Source organism: Aythya marila, assembly GCF_965140915.1.
Source record: "Aythya marila genome assembly, chromosome: 3".
Lineage (NCBI taxonomy): Eukaryota > Metazoa > Chordata > Aves > Anseriformes > Anatidae > Aythya > Aythya marila.
The window spans coordinates 16,740,997-16,768,938 of NC_139044.1; the positions used below are offsets into that span (position 1 = coordinate 16,740,997).

A 27,942-nucleotide genomic window follows, 5' to 3' on the forward strand; every position below is an offset into this window, starting at 1 on the left:
CCTATTGTTAAATTTGGCGGTATTTTCATTTTAAGCAAGCTGCCCAGTCAGAGCACTCTTGAAGGGAAGAGATTAAATATTCTTAAAGCCTGCCAGAAATGTCTGGTGCGCTGGATGATAAAAAAACAGACTAGTCTGAAAGTGGGAGGGGGACGAGTAGAACTGTTCAGGCCCTACCAAAGGCAAGAATGAGGTCTGAACCTTGATGGACATGTGTGGTGGACAGGCTCCAGAGATGCTGCCAGTGTGGTAACCATGGGATGGATTTTAGGGCTGGATGATAGGAGAACTGATCGATGGAAACTGTGAGATTTCAGCATGAGACAAGTAATGTAAGCTTAAAAACTATGGAAGCAAGAAAAAAAGACAAGGTAGGACTGCTATCCTTTGCAAGTCTGCAGGATTTAAAAGGGGAATGTGCATAAATGCTCACATCAGGTCTTAAAAAATTAAGGTTTGTATTTGTGTTCGACTTCTGAGGAAAACTGAGTTTCTGCTCACTGAGAGATTATGAAGAGCTTAAGTGACAACTTTAAAGAGCTCTTTTCTTCTGAAATAAACCTGCTTTATTTTTTTTTTTTTTTTGTAACAGTGTCACGGTTTTGTTTGGGATCGAATTAAATCACCTTTGTAAAGGCTCACACAGTGCTGTGCTTTGGATTTTTAATTAAAACAGCTCATTTTTCATAGCTCACTCACACCAGCTCTCACCAGTGGCAGCAGGCTTGTGCTTCTGGAGCAGCTCAAAGAAAAGCAAGTTTCTGTTTGACGAAGACTTGACACCTTCAATTATCATTTAAGCAGCTATGGTTGGGATGGCGTCGGTGTTGCCCCGGACGGTGCTAGCAAGCTCCCCCTGCCCTGCTGCGGGCCATTTCTGAGTGCAGCCCGACCCTCAGCCCGCCACACGCGCCCTGCCACCCCCTGAACCTCCCCGCCCTGTGCCGCGCCTCAGCCGGGCACCCGGCAGCCTCCCCTCAGCCCGACCCCGTCAGCCGCCGCCATCACCGCGCAGCGCCTGCCCGGCCCGGCGGGGCGGAGCTGAGCCGCGGGGGGGCGGCGCCGGCCGCCGGTAGGCCGAGGGCCTGAGGTGCGGGCGGGGGGAGGCCGCGCAGCCGGCTGCAGGTACGGGGGGTCGGGGAGCGGGGCCGTTGGGGACCGTTGGGACCGTTGGGGGCCGTTGGGAGGGCGCGGGGCCGCCGCTGGCCTCGCGGCGCTGCCCGGTGGGGGCCGTTTAACGGACCGGGGGGGCTTTGGGGGTCGCTGCTCGCACCCCGGGGTGCTTCGCCTGCCGCTGCCCCTCACGCCGGCGGGGCCCGAGCTGCTGAGGAGGCGCCGCGCGGACAGCTCCGTGAGGCGGCGATTGCGCGGCCTCCCCCCTGCGCTTTGCCTCTGTCGTGACAGCTCCGACAGCAGAGCCGCTTCAAACTTTCGGCTCCTCGAAGTGCTGCGTTGCAAGGGAGCCCCCTCCATGCACCAATCTGTAAAAAAAACGGCCTTGAGCGTGTCTATATTCACACATCTTCCGCCCATAACATAAATTTTAAAGATTGGTTAGTTAGCGTTTGTACAAGAGCCTTGTTCTCTGGAGCTAGTTATTCTTCTAGCTTTTAAATTTTTGGACCCCTAAGTAGTCCTTTAGATGTGGTCATTGCCAAAAACAGCATCCTACGTGTGACAAGTCCTGCTGCCAAAGTCCTAGCACCATTCTGTTGCATTGCTTGAAGTACAGTAGTATTTTATAGTAGTTGCACAGAAACTTTCTACTAGTACCATAACATAAGGTTGCAAATTGTCTGGAGTACACAAAAAATTTGGATCCTGTATTAATAAAACTTTATTTTTTTTTTTTTAAACCATGCATGTTTTATGTAACGTGTGGGTATTGAGAAGCTTGTACTTGCTCTTCAATCTTGCCAAAATAAAAGCATGTACATCTGATCACTCCATCAAGTTTTCTTATTTTTCTAATGATATTTCCCTGTTTTCAGGTTGCACTTGGATTACAACAACATATGGCTGGCAAATAGTAAGTGGTATTTTCTTTTGTGCTGAACTGCAATTAATAGTAGCATAGCTCGTCAAAGCTATGAAAAGGAAGACTTGTTTTCTCATTTTATTTATCTAACCATTTCCTACTGTCTCTCTGAACTTCTGATCTTACTAATGTTACCTCTTTTGTAGGAACATTGTTGCTTTTCTTGAAGACGTTGCATTTAGGGACTTCCCATCTGAGTCAGTCTGTCTTGGATATTATTAATACCTCAACATTGTGTTTTTCTTCAGAATAGAAGTTATTTTGAGGACCAGGTCTTTTTGTCTTTTCCATTTCTTTGAATTTGTTTTCAAACTTTTGTTTTCCTTTTGCCTTTCCAGGTGTTTGTGTGTGTATGTATCACACTAACCAGTTGTGATGTGCATGTACTTAAGCTAGCAGTCTCTGGGGGTAGTCATGGGTGCTGCCTTGAAGTTATGTGGTTCGGTATTGTGTCATAAAATGGTAATATATTTCTATATCCAAATGAAAACCGCGTGGCATAAGGATGTACACGCTTACGTTGGAGGGTATTGGCACTGGTGTAAATGTTTGATGCCTTGCTTAATGGTGTGGGTGGGTGTATTCATCATGGCACTTGGGTCTTCATGTCATCTACCCAACAACATGGGTTGTTTTCCTGTCTGGTTTACTTTGCTCTGTTGTATATTGAATTTTTTTGCCTTGACACTTTGTTTTATGAGTTCCTTCAAAGTAAAAAATGACTTGGATACTTGAAAAAGCACAGATTTTACTTTGTTCAGTCTGTGTGCAATAAACATCTATATTTTTTCTATTAATTTGCAATTGTCTCTTCTGATCTCTAGTTCCAGCAGCTTTTGTAATCACATGTTACAAATCTCGCCTCTTCCTGTAATGATCTGCTCCATCAGGTCTGACTACTTTTCACGGTGTTTCTTTTTCTTCACTGTTGTACTGAACAGCGCTGTGCAAAAAGGATATAAATCATTTCTTGTGTGTTTTTTTCTTTCTTTCTGATTTAACAGGTTCAACTGTCTTCTATACACATGCATATTACTTGTGCGCTTTGTGAGAGTGTCTGATGTGCTCCCCATGAAAAACTGATGTGGGGAAACTTTCTGTTTCATAAAACTGTTCTGCTTTGATTTGTCCGCAGCCTCTGAACAAATATCACATTGTAGCAAACTCATTTCACTGCTTTCTAGGAGAGATTAAATTAGTCACTTGTATTTTAAGAGAAATCTTAAGAGTCCATAGTACTGACAGCAACGACTTTCTTGTGTTTGGGATGTTTTTAAATGACATTCAAAATGTAAAATCTAACTTTTCCTTACTGGATAAAAATAACAATTGAAATAACTAGTGATACTTTTGGCTTTGTTGAATCTAAGGATGCTTAAGCCAATGCAATTTGATAACGCATTAAGAATGGGAAGAAATAGTCCTGCCTGTTCTTAGTGTCCTCCTCCTTGATCTTTCATTTGTGTGAGCACATGGATTTGTACAGCTGTACAAATCTGAGGAAATGAGTTAGTTGGAGAAAAATTATAATTTTTCATCTGGATACCTCTTCCAAGTTGATGACAGGGTGAACTGTACAAGATATGGAAGAAAGGAGGGATTTATTTTTATTTATCAAGGTTAGCATCTGCAACCTATTTCTAAAATGCTTTTTGTATTTGAATGAAGATTGTGCAAGGTTCCCAAATAAAGTGGCAAATCTATTTGGAGGAAATATTAGAATAAATACATTCACGTAAATTGCTGTGTGTAAGACAGACAAAACAAAGTAAGTCTTAAACAAAAAAAAATTACTTTTTTTCACTCATGTGTAGGTTAAGTGTGATAAAGATAAACATGCCTTGAAGCTTTATGAATCCTTTCTATCAGACAAAGTGTTTAAACAAATTCCTGAATTTAAGAGGACTATTTTTAGGTTTGAAAATTTGAGGTTTGTTTATTGGAAGTGATACTTTTACTCTACTTAGTCATGAAGACTCAAGATTCAGTTTTTCATCTGTGAGATGTAGCCTCTGTTAGTCTTTGTTTTTCTGTCAAGAATAGCATTTTTTTTCAATTTATTTGTGAATTTGCCTAAGTTACAAGTGGTAGCCAGCTCTTCTCTTATCTTAGCATGCAGGCTGTAAATAAAATGTGACTTGTCCTGGTTGTTAGAAAATGTCACTAGAATTCTTTGTGGCTGTTTTATTTTTCTTCTCTTTCCTAGGTTGCTGCAAGGCTTGAAAAGTTGACTGGAAACAACACCAGGGTGGGGGCTACAACACTGTGGTAAGTATGCTGTTTTAAAAGCTATTTTAAAACACAGAGGGGAGAAGCTGGGAAAGGAGATGACAGGGAATCATGAGTCCAGGAGTGAATCACTCAGTAATGAATTGTCTTTAGCTTTATGTGGGAAGATTGAAGTCACGAGAATCTGAAAAGAGGAGAAAGCAGTAGCTGGTAGCATGTTCTTGCTCAGGTTTAAGGAGAGAAAGACGCATGCTGAGCATGAGGAAAGGTACTTGATGCCTCACCTTTTCATAAAGCTGTAAAACAAACTAATCCATTCATTATTACTGTGCAGCTGCTAGTTACAACATTATTCTTTTCATCACTGCCCAAGTGGAAAAACTGGGAGAAATTTCATGTTTTCCCTTAATAACATGAGAGTTTGACAATGTCCAGTCTAGAAGCTGGGTATCCTTGGCACCATACTCTACTAGCTTTTATAAATTAATTAATTTTATTGGTTTGCAAGGATGTGATAGTCGTAATAATTTGTTTGCAAAAGGAAAGATTTTAATCTCATACATTATGTTTTACAATTATAGAACTAATCCAGAGTATTTCTAACGAAGCTATTCATTCCTTTTTCCCTCCTACTAAAGTGGCTTTCTAGAAGATGACTGTAGAAGATCTTCCAGAACGTTCCTTAGAAGGAGATTCTCTCACTGAAAGACGTTGTTTTTTATTCCCAAACTCTGAAACATCTGTTACTTTTTCTGTTGCTGCTGCACCAATGCCTTCAGACTGCGGTATGTACGTTAATAGAAAATGATTTTGTGGTGAGCAGAGAGTAAGTTTGAAAAATAAATGGTAGGAAAAACTACCAATTCTTTATGCCCTCTTTCCACAAAAAGCTTACTGCTTATTAAATGGATTCTCTATTCTTTTAAAGAAAACTGAAAGATAAAGGCCCACTCTTTCCCCAATTTTCTTATTGCATACATTTTTAATTATAATGTCTTTTCATTTTACACGTGATTAGATGTTTGTAAGCAGAGAGCTGGATATAAAGATGCAAAATTGCAATTCAAATTTTAATGTAGTTAAGCATTTACATCACATTTCAAATCTGTAGTGTTACGCTTTCTCAGTGTGATTTCAGTATTTGAACTAAACTATAGGGGAATATTTGTGTTGGAAGTGTAGTTGTTTGCAGTGGTAAGGACCGTGGAACATGTTTTAACAGAGAACTAGCAACTAGGTGATTGTCTTTTGAAATAATGTTGATTTGTCTTCGCATGTAAGAATTATAATAGTTTTTAAAACTGGTTATATATTAAAATGTCTCTGTGGCTAAAGGATCTTCATAAGTAGCTACAATTATAATATCTTTGAAATAGCATCTATACACCTTAAAAATTATTTTTTCCTGCTCTATTTTTCCTGCTCATTAATTACAGCAATCAGTTGTTTTCAGGAAAAATAAACATGTGTAAAGTAATGATCTGTCTTTGCAGACTTGGCATTCTTGAGACACATTTGATGAGTTAGTGCAGACTGGAAATTTAAGTTTCATGTGATAAATTAAGTTTCGTATGATATATGATATTATCACTAGCCCTTTTTCTTGTGGGGGATTTCAATTTACGAATGTCTGCTGGAAATGCAGTAGAGCAGAGAGGAAGCAGTCTAGGAGATTCCCAGAGTGTGTGGAAGGTAACTTCCTGACACAGCTGGTGAGTGAGCCAGCTAGGGAAGGTGCCCTGCTGGAGCTTTTGCTTGTGAACAGAGAAGGGACTTGTGGTTGGAGGCCGTCTTGGCCATAGTGATCATGAAGCAATAGAGTTTTTGATTCTTGGAAAAGTAAGGAGAAGGGTTAACAGAGCAGCCACCAAGAGGGCAGATCTTGTCCTGTTTAGGAGACTGGTTTACAGAATCCCTTTAGAAGGAGTCCTGAAGGGCAAAGGAGCAGGAGCAGGCCATCCCCATGTTCTAAAAAATGAGCTGACTGGGAAGAAGGCTGGCCTGGCTGAACAGAGAGCTTTGGACAGAAGTTAGTGTGTGTGTGTGTGTGTGGGAAGGATTATATGATCTCTGGAAGAAGGGGCAGACCACTCAGGAGGACAACAGAGATGTGGTGCTATGTGGGGAGAAAATTAGAAGGGCCAAAGCTCAACCGGAACTTAATCTGGCTGCTGCCGTTAAAGACAATAAAAATACTTCTATAAATATGTTAGCAACAAAAGGAGGACTAAAAATCTCCATCCTTTATTGGATGTGGGGGGAAAACATAAAATGAGGAAAAGGCTGAGGTACTTAATGTCTTCTTTGCCTCAGACTTTGATAGTAAAACCAGTTGTTCTACAGGTACCCAGCCTCAAAAGCTGTTTTGGTTTGGTGGCTTAATTTTGGAAGATGTTTGTTACCTGCATCTGCCACCAGATGCGACTGATGCATTTGTGATGTGGAAATTATGGAGGCCACAGAATACATTCCTGATTTGTGCATGTTTTGGTATGTTTTATGCCAATTATGATGGAAGAAGAAGGAAAAGATGTTTTATAGCATATGGAAAAATCATGTACATGTTTCTTTGCTCAGCTGAGAGATCAAGAGGCTTGTCTGTGCTTGGGAACATTTTAGAATCTTCAGTCTTTGCCTAGCTTGAAGAAATAAGGGTAAGCTGTTATTAGCCTACTCATTGCCCATCTCTGTAGGTCCTTGCCTAAACTTAACATCAGCCTTTGCAGTACCGTTGTATTGGTTTCTGGTTCAAAGCTTTTTCTGAAGTACAAGCAAGACCTTAGTATAAATAGTACAGACATTAAGGAACATTTTTTGTATTTATCATATTCTCACTTTGCAGCATGATTATTAGTGGAGCGAATCTCTTGCATTCTTTGCATCTGTGACTGCAAAAATAGATGCATTCTTAGAGCATGTTAAATTTTACAGTTGTATGTAATTATTCCTTTTTTTTTTTTTTTTTAACCAGAGTTTTCCTTCTTTGATCCCAATGATGCAGCATGTCAAGAAATACTTTTCAACCCCAAAACATCAATTCCTGAGTTGTTTGCTATCTTAAGACAGTGGGTTCCACAGGTCCAGCAGAATATTGATGTTATTGGGAATGAGGTGAGGAAATCCTTGAATGCTTACAGCATTAAAGAAATATTATGGTAACATCAATTAAAACAGTTGATTCAAAAGCAGAAATAATCATAAATACAGGTACAGGTTTTGTAGGTCACAAATGATTACCAAGCAGTGCCTTGTATTCCACATACCTTCAGTTTTAATTTGGAAGAAGGAAATTCAGCACATTTGGTAGGTGGTAGAAATCAAATGTTTCTTCTCAAAACGGTTATTTTTCAGAGGCCCTCCACCTTGGTGCTTCAGTTTCCTATTTAACAGTAATGTAAAACTGATAAATGAAGTTACAGTGAAGCCTGACCAAGTACAATGCTTCCAAGGCACAAGATGAGATAGGATCTGAAATCTTTTTGGGACTTTGTAATCGGTTGCGTTCATAGGACACCTCGTTTCTTATTTTGTCCTACATTCTTATTTTTATTCTGGATTATAGGCTTTTCTAGACAGGCGAGGAAGTATGGTAAAGTTTCTTCCTACCATAATATAACTGGGGGCTTTGTGTAAATAAATAAATAACGTTGAGAGACCAAAGAACTGTGGGAGAGACTTTTCAAACGATACAGTTTTCCTATTGTTCAGTAAAGCCGTTAACTTTTCAGCATGCAAAATGTATGTTAGAAGTAATAATATAAGGAAAAAAAATTACAGGTTAAAATTTGTAAATAGTGAAGTTTAATGATGTTCATTCAGATAATGCTGAATTTCAGATTGTTCAGATTTATTTCATTTGTGCATGCATGTTCCTCAGTTCAGCATTTACATTGTATTCTAGGAAGCTTCTTTGCTACTAGCCATTAAAATGAATTACAGCATTTAGTAAGTTATGGTACAGCTAAAATTCACTTCTTTTCCTCTTGTCTCTCAGATCATTAAAAGAGGTTGCAATGTGAATGACAGAGATGGACTGACTGATATGACTCTTTTGCATTACACTTGTAAATCAGGGGCTCATGGTATTGGTGAGTAAAGAAACATCATTGCAAATGAAAAAGCATATTTAATTAAGAGGGCTACTTCCACTGAGTATTACAGAAGGTTTTCTTGAAGTAAACTTTTTTAGTGCTTAGTTTTGGCTTTTAGTGGCTGTGAGAAAGGGATGTATTGAAATATTATGGGGTTATTGCTGTGGCAGTTAGTGGTAGAGGTATTTCAAAGAATAGTGCTAATTTACACATACATTTAATAACAGCAAAGGCTGTTTCAAACTGAGGTGCAAACTGTGAACTAAGGTATTCACAGTCTTCTTAGGTCAATAAAACTAGAACATTTAAGTGACTGGCTGTTTTTGTTTTTCTTTTTTCTTTCACCCTGATCATGTCAGAAGAAAACAGTAATCTTTCTTTGTTTACATTATGATGATCATAACTACTGGAAATAAGAGCTTTTAACTCTGAACTCCCCAGTTGTGTTTGTTGCCCCTGAACCCAGTTCTCCTTGGAGTTAAAAGTTTCATAGCAAGATCTGGCACAGACTAGCTTTCCTGGTGGTGGAAGATCTCTTAACATAAACCTTATCATTGTGGAACTTATTTTTTCCTCTCCCAATCAGATTGCTGTTCTTTATGTTGGAGATAAGCAGGTTGTGTTACATAATGTAGCAGAGATTTTGGCTCTTTTATCATAACAGGCAAAGACTTTTGCATTCTAATACTAAAAAGAAGTGCATCTAATAGTAGTTGCTCCTCTGTAAGGTTTAAGAGCTTGATGTACCTTTTGTTACACATAAGCACATGCATATTTTTTGAGGTCCTGTAAATAAATCTCTAATGCATGTTTTAAAAAAAATTGCCTTGCAGGAGATGTTGAAACTGCTGTAAAATTTGCAACACAGCTTATTGATCTGGGTGCTGATAGCAGTTTACGCAGCCGCTGGACAAATATGAATGCCTTGCATTATGCTGCTTACTTTGATGTTCCAGAACTTATTAGTGTTATTTTGAAAAATGAAAAGCCAAAAGGTAGGTATTACTGTTATTTCATATAGTTGTCAGTATTTTGTTCCTTTGTCGATCCTAAGCTGATGTGTAGTGGTCTTTAAGTGTAGGGTTTGCTTACCCATTTTACATTAAGAATTTCTAATTTCTTATTCTTCTAGTCAATTTTGTTGGTGTGTTTTCTCTTAACCTATTTTTTTGTGTGTGGTTTAATGCACAGAACACATTGCTGTGTTTTAAAGTTCATAAGCTTGAGCTTTGTACAAAATGGTAGGGAAGTATCTAACAGAACTGAATGCAGCTAGCTTAATTCTAAGTTCTTGTTTGAGGAATAAGAGAATGTATGCACAAGACCAAAGATGTAACTATTCTGGCAAATTCTCAGTGTTTTTAAGTGCCTTAATCATTGAGAAGTGTGTTTGAAATACTGGGAGAATGGTAAAGGAGAAGTGGAGATTTGGCAACAACACGTGACAGACTAGGGGCTGAAGCAGCTTTGACATACTAATTTTTCTTCACATATGTGCTATCTGAAAGGTCATATCTAAGGAACTGTTTTACTTTAGTGTTTGGCATAAATAAATATATATTTTTAAAAAGATTAAAAAAAATAGGGCTCCAATAATCAATTGTAAAACTTAAAATTTGGTATCTTTCATCTTTTTAAAGTTGGTCAATCTCTATGTATAAAGTTGACGTGCATATACATATTTATGATCTATATGTCTGTTATATTTCGTGCCCTAAAATATTAATTCAGTATAAACATATTAGAATGTTGATACAATTGAGATAAATTTTATTTATCAATTTGTGGAAAGGGTTAGTGGGATAGAAACTGTAAGTAGAGAATGCTAGAAGACTTGTACAGCCCTGAGGTGGAAAGTTTTACATCCTTCACCGGTATTTCAAACTGGAATATTATTGCTAAATCCTTCCTGGCTTTTGGATTCTGTATGAGATCAGTTGGCATTTTAAATAAATGGTTATATTCTTAATTGACTCAAATTGACATCTCTTGTATAGTTTAGGAGAGGTGCCAAAGTCTAACTTCACAGCTGATTAAAAGATATGCTGGGAACAATTAATGGAAATGTGCATCATGATAACCCTCTTCTAGTCAAATGCAGTTCTGTATTTTCCAAAATGTCAGTGCAGGACCCTTTTGAGCACCATTCTTTGGAAACACAGGAATTATAAAAATCAGTAGTTTTTATATAATTCTTGGCCATCACTAATAAAATTTGTGTAAAGCAGAGGTATAGTCAGTTTTCCCTTGTCCCACTACCTGTTCATAAAGGAAAACAACTGGTTGAAGTTGCATCTCATTTTAAAGTTTAAAGTCTATAAACAGTAAAATATAAATATCAATGAAACATTAATTTACATTCAAACCTAAAATTACTTGTTAGTCTTAGCTCAGTGGATTGGGTATCTCAAATAGCAGTATCAAAAAATAAAGTAAATGCTCATCTTCCAGATTTGATCATGGTCTGAAAAAACACATGCAAATAAGGTTAACATTCTTTGTAGAATCACTTCTCATACACATTTAGCACATAGCTAACCGTGTCTCTGTATAAATGTCGATATAAATTATAAAAATTAATGTACTGTCATTAAAAAAAATAATGTTCTCTCAAGTAATCTGTAAAGTGAAATATTCAATTAACAGACTTGCATACCTTACATGATATTTAATTGCAGATGTAGATGCAACCTGCAGTGATTTTGATTTTGGAACAGCTTTACATATTGCTGCATTTAACCTATGTACAGGAGCTGTCAAGTGTTTACTGGAACATGGAGCAAATCCTGCCTTTAGGGTAAGGTGTTAGGTTGTATATAAGTCACAAGGCTAAGAATTAAATGATTTGATTATCTGGGGGAAAAAATATCTGGAAAAAATAACATGGCGTATATGGGTTTTGGTTAGCTAAAAATGTATCATGTGGAGTGATAGTGACTTTGAAAAATTACTTGTAACTTGTAGTGGATGACTTTCTATGCTTTGTCATACTTCTGTGTTGAATTTTGTATTTTTAAGTCTTGATGTGGTTCATTAGTTCAAACAGTGTTCAAGATGTTCTGTTTTGATGCATCAATTTTCGTTTGTTAAAATGCCTGTGTATTTTGCAACAGTTGTCATGACAGGTGGATCTTTTCAGAAATACAGGAGTACAGTATGTGACCTCCAGCAACTCAGTATATTGCTCAGTAGTAAACTTAGTCTTAGCATAAGTAACTGATAATGAAGAACCATTAGCTGCTCTTCTTACTAAGCAAATAGTAGGCCTGAGTTACAGTGTAAAACGTTGCTCTATGTGTGTAGCCACCTGTCCTGGATTTTAAGTGTAGGTGGTATCTCAGTTCTCCATTTTCAAATTCATTTTTTTACACAGATAATTGTGCTTCCACAAACTGAAATTTGGAAGATGGGTTAAGATTTGTACTAATGCCTTTGAAGAGAGGGTAGGCAGAACTTGCCGTTGTAGCAGCCTGAAGGCCAAACCGTGTATATGCTCTCTGATCAACTGGCCTTGAGTTAAGGTTAACTTCAGGTTAGTTAGTACTCAGCTGACTCTGGCCTAGGGTGAGCATCTCATGGGACATAGAGGAATCACAGTAACTGCTGTGTGGACGTGGAAACTGGTTAGAAAGGATTTTTAATCCTCATTGCATTTCACATGCAGTACTCCATATTTGAATAAATACTTGAATAAAGTTGTTCAAGTTTATGTGAGACACCAATTTTTTGTATTCTACACATGCTATATGTGTTAATTTAATGGTATCTTACAATTGGAATAAGCCTCACCAAGGATTAAACTGTACACTGGGGAAAGATAAATTCTGTGGGAAGTATTAGCTTTATAGTATTGGTATGACCAGAATTCTCTTACTATAATGAATCTGTGCTGGGGTAAACAGATATATCTAGGTGCTTTAGGTGCTTTTTTTTTTTTTTTTTTTTCCTTCTTTCTCATGCGTCCAGAGTACTAATAATGCTGTTAAGATTAACAATTTTGGAAACTTAGCACTTCTGAAAATATGACACCATAAATGTTAGCTTATTTGCCTAAGGATGTCTTGGCATCCTCATTTGAAAATGTGGATGTTCTTATCCTTGTTTATATTCTAGGAAAAATATCTAATGAAGTGGATTAAAAACTTCATAAACTGCTCTTTTTTTTTTTTTTCTAATCAGTTGTCACAACATTAAATCCAGTAGTATGTTATGTTTTTACAGAATGACAAAGGGCAGATCCCAGTGGATGTGGTTCCTGATCCAGTAGATATGCCACTGGAAATGGCAGATGCAGCAGCCAGTGCAAAAGAAATCAAGCAGATACTGCTGGATGCAGTGTCTCTGTCATGTGATGTCTCAAAAGCCGTGATTCCAAACCGTAATCATGTCACAGGCAAGGCCATGCTTTCATCGCTTGGCCTGAAGCTGGGAGATCGTGTCGTTATTGCAGGACAGAAGGTATGCTGAGTAACTTGGTGGGCTGGCAGATGACACCAAGCTGGGTGGTGTGGTCGACATGCTGGAGGGAAGGGATGCCATCCAGAGGGACCTGGACAGGCTTGAGAGGTGGGCCTGTGCAAACCTCACAGAGTTGAACAAAGCCAAGTGCAAGGTCCTGTACATGGGCTGGGGCAATCCAAACATGAATGGAGGCTGAGTGGATTAATGAGAAGCCCTCATGAGAAGGACTTGGAGTTATTGATGGATGAAAAACTAAATGTGAACCAGCGTTGTACGCTTGCAGCTCAGAGAGCTAGTTCTATCCTGAACTGCATCAAAAGATCGGGAGCCTGAGGGAGAGGATTCTCCCCTTATACTCTGCTTGTACGATACCCCACCTGGTGTACTGCATTCAGTCTGGAGCCCCCAGTATGAGGAAGACATGGACCTGTTAGAGAGGGTCCAGAGAGATGGGGAGGGACTCCTTACCAAGGCATGTAGGGATTGGACAAGGGAAATGGTTTTAAACTAAAAGACAAGATTCAGATTAGATGTTAGGAGGAAATTCTTTACTCGCATGGTGCTGAAGCACTGGAACAAGCTGCCTGGAGAAGTTGTGGATGCCCCGTCCCTGGAGGTGTTCAAGGCCAGGTTGAATGAGGTCCCGGACAACCTGGTCTAGTGGGTGGCATCCCTGCGTATGGCAGGGGGAGTGGAACTAGATGATCTGTAAGGTCCTTTGCAACTCAAAACATTCTATGATTCTGTATTATCCTTATAATTTCTGGATAGTCATATTTCAAATTTGTGGCTCTAAAATGCTTTCTGAGAAGTATGAACTCTGGCAGTAAGGATACGGTTACATGAAGTAACGAGCCGAATAGTTAGCTGTTAAAGAGAGCCACTCCCATGGAAAGCAGTTTTGACAGACAACATCTGCATCCATATACAAAATTTTAACAGTATCCTGTAGTACATCAGCATCATTCAGTTTGTTAACGCCTTTGGTGTTACATTAAATGATAGTAACATTTACAGATTACTTTGTGAGTTGTCCAAGTTTCAAAGTTGCCAGTATTCATTCACTAATGAACCCTGTCAGTTTCCAGAAGGCAGCAGAAAAAATCTTCAATTCTGCTTAGCCTAGAGTAACCCAGTTTCACTGGTGCAATGCAGCTAAAATCTTTGAAGCAGTATTGTGCCAGAGGGATCATTATATTGTTCTGTAGACGTATAAGAACATTTAATACTGGTCCAGCTCAGATTTGAATAGCTTTTAAGAAGCTAACTTGCTAGACACTATTTAAAAATGAATTTGAAAAATTTAACATTGTTGCAGTTAATATCCATACCTTTTATTTGCGATAGCAAGGGCTTGGAAATGATTTAAGAGTGCTAGTATTCCTTTTACGATTCCTAATATTTTTTTCTGGTAAATATTGAAGACATTTGTGAGCAAAATTTTATGTTTGGATAGTTTTGTGTTTAATAATTTTTCTAGTATTATTCTAGTATAACTTTGTAATTTGTAATTACCAATTACCACAACTGAAGTGTTTTAAAGTGGACCCCACTGAGAGTGCAGAGCTGCCTCCATCCTGCATTTTTGTGGTCTGTTCTTGGAATCAGGTCCGAAGAAGTTAGGGAATCACTACCTGTGCAGAAGGCATTTTAACTGAAGTATGCGGAGGAAGCTGCCTGCTCTTAAAAGACAAATAAATCCATGGAATTTTCTTTTACAGAATGCTGTTGCACAGCAAAAGCAAGGGGAAATAATGTAAATGCAAATTAATAAAGATTCTATAGAAAGAAAGGGAAGAAATTAGTACTCTTGTGTATTTTTGCAAGAAATAAGGCCCACAGTACTCTTTGGACTGTAATTTTGCTTACTGTGTATGGATAAAGCTTTCTGAGTTGCTAGCATTTGTTACAGGAGCTGAAGCTGTCATATGACAGGTGGGAAGGAAGAATGTGGTTGTGCTTTTCAGTCTTCCTTTTCCATGTCTGCTCTCCTACTGTTAAATTTGTTTACCTGAATGGATGCTCAAGTGAAGCGTGACTGCAGGGAAACCAGTAGCTGGGAGGAAACTTTTTTCCTGCTTCTGCTGTGTATCATGGCCTGTGTATCCTCTGCTCCTTTCTTATTCAAGTCCTAAGGTTTAAGCCACCTTTGGTGGAGAGTGGAAGAATCTGTTAGGCCACTTAGTCAAACTTCTCCCAGGTGAATTTGATGTGTGGGTTTGTAGCTAAAAAGTTTGTGTTTAGATGTTATGTACCTGCCTATAACGATCAAGTTTAAAGATCTTCAGAGTAAAAGAAAAATAGTCTCTGGATAATGTTTATTTCTTATGAAATGTTAAGAAATCATAGCCAAAAAGTTGTAGATTAGAGAAAAAATAGGTTCCTGTCTGTTTACTCTCTGAAGACTGGATAAGACAGTGAAGTCATGGTAAAAAAAAAAAAAAAAATTAAGTAAGATTATTAAGGTCATAGGGGATGATGAGAACTGAGCAACTGAAAGATGAAGGGTTTTCATTACTATAACTGATAGGAATATAAATATGAAAATGAATTGAAATCAATGTTAAATACTTCTTTCTTAGATATTTCTCCCTGATTTTCTTGAAGTTAGTGTGCTTATAATGTGTATTTGTGCAGAGTAAATACAGGTCCACTAGCAAGACTAATGTCTTGAGTCCACATAATATATATTAAAACAACAACAAAATATTTAAAAACGTTAGTTAGATTTTTAAATTTTCTTTAATCATAAGAGGGGAATAAAAGACTTAATATTTTCTTTGGAAAAGATTAATATGTTCTGAAGGCAGTGTTTACCTTTTAACCCCTGCAACATAAATAAAAAAGTTACAGAATTTAAAATCTAATATTTCCATGGAATTTTCAATTCAGCAAGCTATCAAACTGGGTTTCTGGAACTACTTTTATGGAGGTCACTGAAAGTAGAACTTCTCATTAGGCATACACTCATGTACTGTGCTGAGTTTGAGTTGTATTGTACAATGGTGCTTACTGTTGAATTCTAGTCTGTTATGAGAGCTGTCAATAGCCACTGCTATTGTTCAAAATATCCACAGAAGGAATTATAAGTTTTGGAAAATGCATTTGTTGGCATTGAAATATAGGAATGTCAATCATCAAGGAAGATCATTACGTTTGCATTTCTCTGTTTGTTCTGATTAAAAGGTTGGTGATGATTTGCTCTCACCTGCATAATGTATACTACGCTCTTGCAAACAATGTTTTTTTAACAGTCTTTCTATGTTGATGCCTTTTGCTTTAGGTTGGTACGCTAAGATTTTGTGGTACAACGCAATTTGCCAGTGGCCAGTGGGCTGGCATAGAACTGGATGAAGCAGAAGGAAAGAACAATGGAAGTATTGGAAAAGTACAGTACTTCAAGTGTGCACCAAAACGCGGTATAACCTTTTTTTATACTTCATGTCTTAAGAGGATTAAAGGAAAAAAAAAACACTTTTGGAAGATATAAACTTTTGGGGAGAATAAATGCAGATTCTGTTGCCTTTTTTATAGTTTTCTTTTTACTGATTCTTTGAACTGTTCCTGGACTAGCTTTTTGGCTGCAAATATTTGCAAGAACACTGAGACAAATAATGAAAATTTATGGTATACCTTGAAACTGAGATAATAATCTGTCTTGTTTTTATGACTGTACTGTTGAAGCTACTTCTCTTGTAAGCAGCTCCATAACATGGTCATGTTTCTTTACTTGCTTTGCTTTCCTTTTTGAAAGGAGGCATGCTTGTTCTCAACCTGTTCCAGTTTTCATTGATACTTCATGAATACTCATGAGATAAAGTCTTGCATTTTATAGCAGCGGAGACTGAATGTTACCATTAGGCCAAAAAGGAGATTGTAATTGATAGTTTTCCTGACTGCCTGAATTACTTTGTTCAAGTTGCTTCATGAGACTTTTGGTTTCGCAATTCCATTTGAGCTAGTCCTTCCTACCCTACAAGAGCTTTAACAGCATAACTAGCCATGAACGTGGCTGAAAAAATACTAAATTAACTGTTGTAAGAGAAAGACATTACATTAATATTATCTCTGATTCTTTTTGCCCCATACAATTTTTTCTCCAGGTATCTTTGCACCTCTTTCTAAAATAAGCAAGTCTTATGATCAGAAGAAACCCTTTGTACGGAGTACTTCCATGCGATCTTCTCCTTTGGTCAAATCCAAGAAAATAGATGTAACGCATGTAACTTCCAAAGTGAATTCTGGTGAGTATTTTCTTTCCTGTTGAGACAGGATATAGAGAAGCTAGTTTTCAAGAATTACCACCAGTCCTGTAAAGCTTGATATTAAAATACTTGTTTGGAATTAGTTCATCACATGGGATGCGAAGGTGCCGTTAACTGCATGTTCCTGGTAGGATGCTGTGTATAGCTGCTTAGGGACTATGTGCCAATAGAGGTTCTTGTCTTTATATACTGTGTAGGAGTTCATCATGGCATTTATTCTTGATCCTTTAAAGTAAGTTCTGATTGGTTGTGATATTAATTACATGTCTAAACATAACCTGATTTCATTTACTACGATCTTCCTGGGTAACTTGAAACGTTGAGATTAGTTTCAAGATTTTCACCAATCTATATACAATTTTATGTATAGAAATTGAATACAATTAATTTTCTGGCAAAATAATCAAGTAACCATTTAACTGATTGTGTTTTATCTGCTAGTTAAATTATCTGGGTAAAACCAGAGGCAAACTAGAAGAGAACAGATGTTACTGTACGAAGGCCTTAAACTACTGGTTAGAGTTACAGGCTCAGTCCCTGGCACTGGTTTCGACTGTTAGTGATTTATTCAAATAAACTTATACGGAAGGATTAATTTACGACTTGCAAAGTACAAGTGATGCATCTCTTCTCATCTGTTTAGATTTCAAGGTTGAGAACAGACTCTTTCCTGCTGTGTACAGTGCCCACCATGCATAATCAGGCTCTGTAGCTGGCTGGCTGACTAATAATGTTATTAAATATATTACATTAGGATGTCTTTAGTCTTTTGAATCCTGTTTAGATGATTCATACTAAGGCAACACAGCTTCAAGGATGGAAGAATATGCATACATTTTCTATGAATTTGCTCATGTACTCTAAAATACTCCACTCCTTACCAATGTGGCAGGTTTATGCAGGCTATTGAAACAATGTGACAGGCTGGTAAGAGGGGTGTTTTGGCAGCATTTTGGATGATTCATGTAACTCTGCATACATTGAGGGGGAAAGTAAGCCCTAATTATGTGTATTTGCAATTAACACAAGATTTAAGCTGTTTAGAAATTGATGTCCTGCATAAAATACGTCTCTGAATAATTACTTTGTTAGCTGTGTTGCTCAGGAGCAGATCTATGCTATACTGACTTCATTAAATTAATTATTTCAATGTTTGATTCAGTTTGTTGTGAACTGTTTAAAACTTGTTAAACTGTAATGGAGAGGTCTGTTTCCTTTGCCACAGACGGTGTGTTCAAGACAGTTTAGCCATAAACCGTCTTTTCTGTCAAAGTTGCATGTCTTTGTAAATTTAAAACGTTTGATGCTTGCTGTAGGTAAAATCAGAGTGAGTTATGCCCAGCAGAACTTACATCTACTAACAGTAACCTTGAAGCTGTTATTTTTAAGATGTTCATGTTCTTGTATCGAAAGGGCCATTAGAATGAATGTGCCTGGCTGTTTCACCATCTAGAATGGGAGGATAAAGCTGTATAATGCAGAACTTTGTTTCACAGTGTTTATATGCATCAGCAGATTAAATCTCTTCTTTCCTTTAAACTTTGTCTCTACAGTTAACTGGCTTGTAATCCAGGTAAAAAATGTATTTTGTAGATACGGTTAAACATAGTTTTACGGTGCAAAGTAAAATATGATACTGTGTAGAGATTTTCAAATTTGATTTGTTTCTGCTGGATTTGAATCATCCATCGGATTGATGATAGCGCTTTTTCAAGATTTTAGAAAAAGGATTACTTTAATCAAATTGAGAAATGTGTTATCAGTCACAGATTTTTTTTTTTAATGGCTACGATATAAAATTTCTGCAATTTTTTCTGTAAACCAGTGCAGCCCCTGTAGCTGAATTAAGCTGAGAGAGATAGATAAATAAAAAATGCAGGATTTCTTCTTCATAACAGGGACAGGGCAAATCATAAAAAAGCTTGTTATTTGCTGAGTTTGGTTAGAACACAGCTAGAAATGTGAAACAGTTATTTATAGAATATAAAAGGTATTAATACTAATTCATATGCATATCACGACATTGTTGCTCTAAGAGTAAGGATCTTTCCTTAAAAATGGTATTGGTATACTTCATTATTTATAGATTGAAGATTTGATCTCAAAAATCTTCTGTAATCTTTAATCTTTAAGTATGAAATTAATAGTAGTGAATAATGTACCTTAAATACTATGAAAGTATTGTTGTGTGTTGTTTATGTAATAGATGTGAATATCTGAAAGGCTTAAGTGAAACTCCTTCAATATAAACATGAATATTTTGCAGACCATGTGATAGTGTGGCAAGATAGTTTGGACTGTTTTAATGTGTTAAGGTGTCTAACATCCATTAAAACAATTCTGCAGTCATGTTTTACCTATTTAGCAAGAATTTAAAGAGTTTTACAGTTTTAACCATTTTATCCATGCATCCATTAATCTGCAAATCTTTCAAATTGATTTTTTACACGATTTTCCTGTAAAATTGCTGTTCATTGTTAGGATACAATTGAATTCTATAGATATTTATATATATGTATATATTTCTATTCTAGGCCTACATATGTCAAAAAAACCCAGTGCTTCTGAAACCAACTTAATGACTGTTAACAGGGGAAAAATGCTACCTGCAAAAGAAGGTAACTAAATTAATTTTAAATTTAAACTAGTTTTATTTTTTTTAACATTTTGAGGAAAAAATGAGTAGAGCAGAAGTATTATGGCTGTTTTGCCTCTGTAAAAGCCTTCCATCTGCAAGGCTTACTTAAAAAAAATAAAAATAAAAACCTTGTCTATCTGTTCAATTTCCAAGCAAGTACACGTTAGTGTATTAGGAGCAAGAGTAAAATATGTGAATGTTTGCCTGGCATTCTTTGCTGGTTTGGCAGCAACAGCCTCTCCCCAGATACACGGCCAAGAATACAGACAAGTCCATAAAGCTGAAAGCTGTCTCTTAGTAAATGACATTCCAGAGTACCTACAGATGTACCTTATGTTTCTAAGGGAGACCTTTTGCTCTGTGCTGCTCATTTTTTGATGATGGGTATCATGGAAGACACAATTGCAGGCTTTTTATGAAAAATGAAACTAGCTTGTTAAAAATTTCCATTTAAATATAAATCATTCTCTGCAATCATCTAGTTTCAGAACTGGATTATGACTTTGCTGAACCTCTTTTTTTGTGTGTGTATGCTGAATTTAAAACGTGAAGGGACCTCACTTTCAGGGGTATTCTTAAAAAAATAAAAATCAAATCGCCTTCGGGATTTCCTCTGTAAAACCATATTGCCATTGTTGGTAAAAAACAAAACAAAAACAAAAAAACAACACACAACTAAACAAAGCAGTACCGTGGGAGTCTTGAAAATGATGGAGGAAAGTTGAACATAAATCTTATTGGACAGTTTAGATATCAGGGTTTGCAAATGGTGATGAAAGCTCTTTATTTCCACTTCTTATTGTATAAATATTAATATTAACACACTATGGAAGAGAATATAGTAGGCTTTAATCCAGACAATAATTCATTCACATAGTGTCACCTTCCTTCCACTTCTCATCAAGTCTTTAAAAGTCTAGACAGTGTGGTGGCATGATCTCTTAATATTAAGGCTTCCATATTCTAATAAATCTGCTTGGGACTGTCTAGAAAAGTTTTCATGGAGTAACAAACATGGGACTTCTGGAGACCTCTTACAGCACTAAACTAGCACCATATTCCCAAGGGAGAACCAGGTCCACCTATGTTATTCCTGACGTGTGTTTAACTACTACTTAAAAACAAACAAACAACTTTTAATTTTGACCCTTTACTTTGCATTCTTCCCACTGTATGGAGAACAGATAACTTCCCTCATGCAGGAGCTTTCTATTCTGCTTAGTCTGTCCATTTCCAAATGTGATCTCTGAAGGGTATTTCCTTTTGTCTTGTAGGTTTTCCTGGATACAGCAGCTCTTCCTCTTCTACTACCTCCTTAGAAGGCAAGCAGAATTATTCTAAGAAGCGGAACTCAACTAGCAGCAATAAAAAGCCACTTACTAGAGCGTCTTCTGTCTCATCTAAAATTAGTGCCGGTATGATACGTTTTCTCAAGGAATATTTTCAAGTGAGAAAGTTTACTGTTGTATTAAATACTTGCATGGAACTACTTGGGCTGTTTCAGAATATGAGATGGTTAAAGAAAGGCACTTGAAAGTAGGTTATTGATAAACTTAAGCTTTGCGGCTTCGTAATTTTCTGTAACATCTGCAAGCAGAAAAATGTTATATCTTGTCACTGTGCCTTTCAGCTCATAGAGAAAAGGCTGTAGTCCACAACTGTCCACTGGAGCAAAGCAATTCTTTGTCTAAGCAAATTTGTGTTGCTATGTATTAAAGGTACACTATGTTACTTGGATATTTGGATTGATATTTGACCAATCAAGTGGTTTACTATCTACTAAGATTTTCTTTAATTTTAAAGATATAACATTAACGGTGTGAAATCTTGTTCTTCTCTTGAACAGGGCTGTACAGTTCTTCTTCATCTACGAGGAAATTTCCTTTCAATGAGGGAGAAATTCAAGTTGGAGACAGAGTACTGGTGGTAGGACAGAGAACAGGCACCGTTAGATTTTGTGGGACGACAAAATTTGCACCAGGTAGTTGCAATGCACCTTGTGTATGTTGTAGAACCAATTTGAAATAGCTTGCACATGAGGACAAGAAGGAAACCATTGATAACTCCTTATTCTTAACTCCCTCCAAAATATTCTAAATTTACTGGTTTGTTTTTTTGTTTCAAAGTTCTCTTTCTCCTATGTTTCATTGAATATATATATATATGTGTGTGTGTGCGTGTATAAATTAGGAAAAATATAAAAACCACGTTGCAGTGTATCCAGACATTTTCAAACAGATTGAGTTGACCTAAATTATGGAAACAGTTTTTTGACTACTTATTCTTTTTAAACCACATTCTGTTCTTTATGTCTGTATCTTTTAATAAGATTATAATATTATTGTAAAATCAATGCATAATTGCCATTGGCTGGCAAGTATTATTGGTTTAAGTACCTGGTTTAAAGTCCACTTAATTGATACGTAATGAGCAATACTCTTGTCTTGATATTTGGTGGCATCAACATTTTAAAAAAGAAAAGAACATGTGAGATTGCAGTGCAAACTACATATTTCCTTAATTCTCATCACTTCCCCCAATTTCATTTTAGGCAGTCCTTGCTTAAGATACTGTATTTAACTAATTCTACACTTCTGTGTGATCACTCTTACATTCTTATTACTTCTTACAAAGTAAACAATGAGAAAAGGACCAGTTCCTAAATACACTCTAAGAAGTTTAAAACCAGAACACTGTTTGACAGTTTGTATCCTCCCTTTCAAATGCAAATTAAGGAAAGATTTTTTTTGGTGAAAAGTATGGTATTGCAAGAAGCAAGGATGGGAAAAGCTAGTAAAAACAGCTTTGCAAAGCTAGTAGTAACATGCATTTTTAAATTTCAATTTTAATATCAAAGCTCTGTCAAGTTACCAGAACTCTATTTCCTATTCATTTTGCTGCAAAATGCAGATATTTATTTAATTCTGAAAACAGGAAGGAGAGAGTTTCTAACAAACCGAGACCTCCTAATTCATGAGTTGTCATTCCTGAGTTTCACGAGCTGATTATTAGAATTACCATTTTATCCAGTGCCTTAGTACCAAGTGACTTTAATTAAATTTTTGAATCTTTTGGAGATGGATATCATAAGGCCTGCTAATGGAGTACAAAATTTAGCACATTTACATAATTAGCTCTCATTTATCATGGGTTATGAATGGCTTATTATCATCTTGATGCCTACTCAGTGTTCTGTATGAGATGAATTGCTGGCAAGTTGTGATTCTTATACCCTATACTCAATATCATACAGTCACCCTTAATATTTGCAGTAATTGTAACTTGCTAGCTTGAGAGAAGGAATGAATTAATGTCAGAAATTAAATTTTAGCTTTGATGATCTCAGATGAGGCATAAATCATGTGGTCAGAGGACTGAAGAGGGAAACTTGAACCTCCACTACTGTTCTTTCATATCTCCTTTTTGTCAAGTAGCCCCTGTTGCAATTGGTAACAATTCCATTCAACTTTAGTTTAAATATCAAAGGTTTTTACTTTGTGTTAATTAAAATGCTGTTATTTTTTTTTTTGAAAACATATACAATAAATCTAAAGATAATTATTCTGGTACTTTTTTTTGTAATAAACTTTGTTTTTGTATGTATGTTATTAGGTAGATAGACAGTTTTTAGCTGGAAACTATTTTCTTAATGTGGGTGAATATCAACTGTACCAACAATCTGGATAAAGGAAAGCCTGTGGTGTGTGTGTGTTTTTTTTTTTTTTTTTTTTTTTTTTTGTTTTTTAAATAACCATGATTTTATTGTTTTTAAATCTTGTAGGGTTCTGGTGTGGAATTGAATTGGACAAGCCTCACGGTAAGAATGATGGTTCAGTAGGAGGTGTTCAGTACTTCAGTTGTCTTCCTAGATACGGTATATTTGCACCACCATCTCGTGTTCAGAGGTAAGCACTGAGGCAGGTTTAATATTTGTATTGCCAAACGCTTTCTTAATATATTTCCAGTGGAAAATGAAGTTTTGCAGCAGATATGGAAGAAATAATCTCTTTATTCTGCTAATGGAAGTTTATTACCTCCATTAAAAACTTTATGGTTCTTAGATCAGCTTTTTGAAAGCAGAATATAAATTGGAAATGCAGCTCCATTTCCGTTGCTGCTACTTCAAGTATTTTCATTCCAGGGCCTCCATTTCTAGTACAATCTGGGTCATGAAAGTTAGATTTAATGAAAACAATCCTAATGCTCCACGCAAAATTCGGTTATAAAAGGAAGTAGCCTTTGGGCTTGACTAGAAATACCATTTCATTCCTAATTGCACAGAAGACTCAAAACATCCACCAAGCTAATTTGTAGCCTTTCCATTTGGTTTTGGAAGAAGATCTGAGATATACCGTGCTCTTTCCTGCTATATTTGAATCCTGTTACTCTGCTAGAGCTTCTTTCTTTTCTTTCCCTTAACGTCCTATCTGAGCCACACTGTTAAAGAACTTTGCCTCAAAATTATACATGCTCTCTGTCTGTTAATAAAAGACTTTCCATAGTAACTTGCTTGTTGCAAATCAGTAAGTTCACCTCTTACATACCAGCCTTATTACAATTAAAATGTTGGTGTCTTTTGAGAGTGGATGGGGAAGGGAAATGATTAGAACTTAATCAACATTTGACAAGAAGTACTCCAGCAGGAGTTCTGTTAAAAGTTGAGTTTAAATGACTTCTTCATTTTATTATTGCTTTTTTAGATTAACAGGTTCACTGGATTCTCTCGCGGAGACTTCATCAAGTAAAATAAATCACAGTTTTCCAGGTAGGTGTGAAAGACATTGATTTGGTTTATGTAGCCTTCTACCATTCTTCAACTAGTACCTACTACACAAAGCTAACCTCTGTGAAAGCAAAAGGGATTTTCAAGGAACCTAAATGCCAGCAAACGGTCTGACTGTTCGATCCTAAAAATGAAGCCCACAGTTGCTGGCTGCAGAATGAAATGTGGAGTACCATGTTATTAACCCTGTCCTTGTGGAAATAATTACATCAGAGTTAAGACTCTTGACACTTTTCCCTTATTACTGTATTGCACTCTAATCATAGTAATCATAAATTGAACCCAGTCCTTCATCCCCTGGTGAGGGGATCAGTGTAGGGAGAGGCGCATACAGAATTGCTAAAACTTGTGAGATACTTGAAGTAGTCACTTTTGGTTTTCCTTACCTAAGATTTTTTGTGAAAAGGCTGCTTCAAATTACCTTTGTTTGGTTTGTTAAATTTATTTCATCTCGGAACATTTGAACATGTTACAGACACTAATTTTCATGAGAAGTTTCAACATTTAATTTCCAAATTGGCAGGGAGACCGTGTAGCAAAGGTAGTGGAAACAGTATAAAAGTAAAAACAGAAAAAATGAGCTCATAAACAACAACCAAAAAAAACCACCTGTAAGTTCTACACAGTCTATTAACCTTTTCATTTAGGTTTTAGGCGCAGCTTAAGCACAACTTCTGCATCTTCACAGAGAGAGATAAACAGAAGAAACTCCTTCGTTAGGTGAGTATTTAAGTTTAAAATGGGTGGGTGAGCTGGCTGTTAGCTTTGCTGTTTCTTGTTCAAAAGAAAATATTTGTGCTTAAAAAAAACTAGATACATGTCCACTCTTTTTTTCTTGGAAGATTTTTCTTTGAAGATTAAGCAGTAGTCAACCATTTTTCTGTGGATATCCAGGATTACACTCCTGGAACACAGAATATTGTATTCAACATTGTATTCAAGAATACAACATTCAAGGTGGCATCAAAATGGTTTTCTAGTTGTTAATCACTGCAAATTCTCCAAGTTCCTGTATTTTTCACACAGCTCTTTGAAGTCCAGAATACTGACTGACCTTTGCACATTAAAAGTTGTTTTGGCTAAACTCTTTCAAGCCCCAAACAAAATGTGTTGTACTGCTTAATTTGCCAATATTGTCAACTGTGCTAAACATCAGGAATCCAAGCATTTCAGACTACGGTGTATTCTAATATATTAAAATTATGTTTTGCTATTAACATGAAATCAAAAACGTGTTTTTTTTTAAAGGAGTTTGAGAGTTTTTCTTGCCCTGCATTAAATTACAAATTTGCCTTGGGTGTTTTACAGAAATAAAACTTTCTTTTCTGCTTTTCAAACTAGGTCTAAGAGCTCTATGTCACGGCACAGCTGGAGTAACACCAGTGCAACTACCACTGAGGGACTGGTGAAGCTGCACGAAGGCTCGCAGGTTCTTCTGACCAGCTCCAATGAAATGGGTACAATCAGGTATATTGGTCCTACAGACTTTGCACCGGGGATATGGCTCGGACTTGAACTCCGAAGCGCCAAGGGAAAGAATGATGGCTCTGTAGGGGAAAAGCGCTATTTCACCTGTAAGCTGAACCATGGGGTCTTAGTTCGACCTAGCAGAGTAACTTATCGCGGGATTAATGGGGCAAAACTTGTAGATGATATTTGCTGAGCCAAAATATGCTACAAAGTAGGAAATCAAAGCACACAAGAACCTCATCTAGATTTCCACCTTATGTTTTGAACAAGTAAGCCTGTATTTGTATTTAACATATATATAATATATATATGTGCATATAAATATATATATATTGTGTGTGTGCGTATGTGTGTATATATATGCATATACACACATATTAAGAAGTAAACACACTATTCTGTTTCTCTTAATGAAACAGCTCTTACCTGGGAAAAGGTACTCTTACTCCAAAGGCTTTTGGGTTTGAGATGCTGTATTATTTGAATCATGCTCCAGTTGGAGAACGCTAGTATATCCAGTGTTCTCTAAAGTTGCTTCGTGATTCATATAGTATTTAAACAATTTTCTTCCATGTAGTAATGAACTGACAATGCTTCATGCATCGCCTGCTTTTGATAGAGGAGGTGGTTAATGAGCGACGTGTGTTTCCTAGACACTTTGACAATTTCAATACCAGCTGCTAGCAATAAAAAAGGCAAAAAAGACATTTTTCTTTTCAAGCACTTGAAGTATTTCTATATTTTATCATCAGATCCATACTCTCTTTACCCCCCTGCCATTATCCCCTCCTGAATATAGAAGGGCTGATAAATGCAAGTATTTGCGGCTATCCTAGTGAATGAATTAAGTAAAAAGCCTATAAAAACACACAAAGACACTGCATGTAGTTGTTAAATGCACTTTTTGTTGTATGTATTTGTTGAAAGAGTTTCCTGTAAGAAGCACTCTTTAAAATAATGCACTTTGCACTCTCTTGGAGAGCTTTCCCTCATTTTTAAAGGTATTTTTTTGTTGTTTGGTTGGTGTGCTGCAGGCTATGAGTATCGCAATTTTTAAGTGCAAATGAACCCAGAGTGGAACTACACATAATAGATACATTATAAATATTAAGTCTGTATAAGTACAGCATGGTAATTCCTGCCAGTGGTGTGGGTTATACGCAGGGTTTTCAAGCAAGCTATTAACTAGCTATTTGTTTGTTACTGATGTTTCTTTTTGTTTTGTTTGGAACGGTATCCAGTATAAGTTTATTGTAAGAGTCTTATGCTAAATTAAGGCTAATTTTAGGAACAGCACTGTAACACAATGTGAGGTGACATTTGCATATCAGCTTTTTAAAAAAACAGATAGTATTTTGCCCATGTTTTAAACATGTAATGTATTTTAATTGCTCACTATCTTACTGAATATTATCAGGGTGGTTTTGTATTCCAGAATGGTCATTTTATTCTTAAATGATCTGCCTGCTTTTATCTACTTGAAAGAAGTGACACTATAATTACATCTTAATATACTATTTTTAGACAGAATTCTGCTGCTATTATGTTATTTTAACAATTAATGTAGCTATTTTTCCTGAGCTGTATTTAAAATACTGCATATTGTATTCTAGCTTATGGACATTTAAATTGAATATAAAAGCTGTAAATTTTTAATGTAAAAAATTGATGCTTTATATTTGAAGATGTACTGAACATTACTTTGTCCAATATCTGTTTCTTGCTGGTATTATTAAAATGAAACCCTGGTGAATAGTATAGGACGGTAAAGAGAAATTTCATTATGTCCTTACAGAACATACATCTTTTCTCTCACTTCTGTTCTTATGTACAAATTATGTAAACAGGATGTTGTAGTGTGCTCTGCAGTGCACAGGAGAGGTCCCTTTTCAGTTAAGAGAGGAAGGAACCAAAGCATGTGTGGGGAAACAGAGAAGAGAGGTGCATGCCTAAAACCTGCTCAGGAG

At 36.6% G+C, this 27,942-nt stretch overlaps 1 protein-coding gene across 1 annotated transcript; it reads left to right on the forward strand.

The window, feature by feature from the left end:
* Positions 1 to 1,072: 1,072 nt before the first annotated feature.
* Positions 1,073 to 26,410, forward strand: CLIP4 (CAP-Gly domain containing linker protein family member 4). Its single transcript, XM_082757743.1, has 18 exons — positions 1,073 to 1,125; positions 1,992 to 2,029; positions 4,245 to 4,306; positions 4,906 to 5,052; positions 7,239 to 7,378; positions 8,262 to 8,355; positions 9,192 to 9,353; positions 11,037 to 11,155; positions 12,580 to 12,816; positions 16,103 to 16,238; positions 16,923 to 17,063; positions 19,619 to 19,702; positions 20,997 to 21,137; positions 21,569 to 21,703; positions 23,504 to 23,627; positions 24,423 to 24,487; positions 25,153 to 25,225; positions 25,847 to 26,410. Exons 4-18 carry the CDS (start codon positions 4,920 to 4,922, stop codon positions 26,166 to 26,168), a joined length of 2,106 nt encoding a protein of 701 aa, XP_082613869.1. The 5' UTR covers positions 1,073 to 1,125; positions 1,992 to 2,029; positions 4,245 to 4,306; positions 4,906 to 4,919; the 3' UTR covers positions 26,169 to 26,410.
* Positions 26,411 to 27,942: the final 1,532 nt, after the last annotated feature.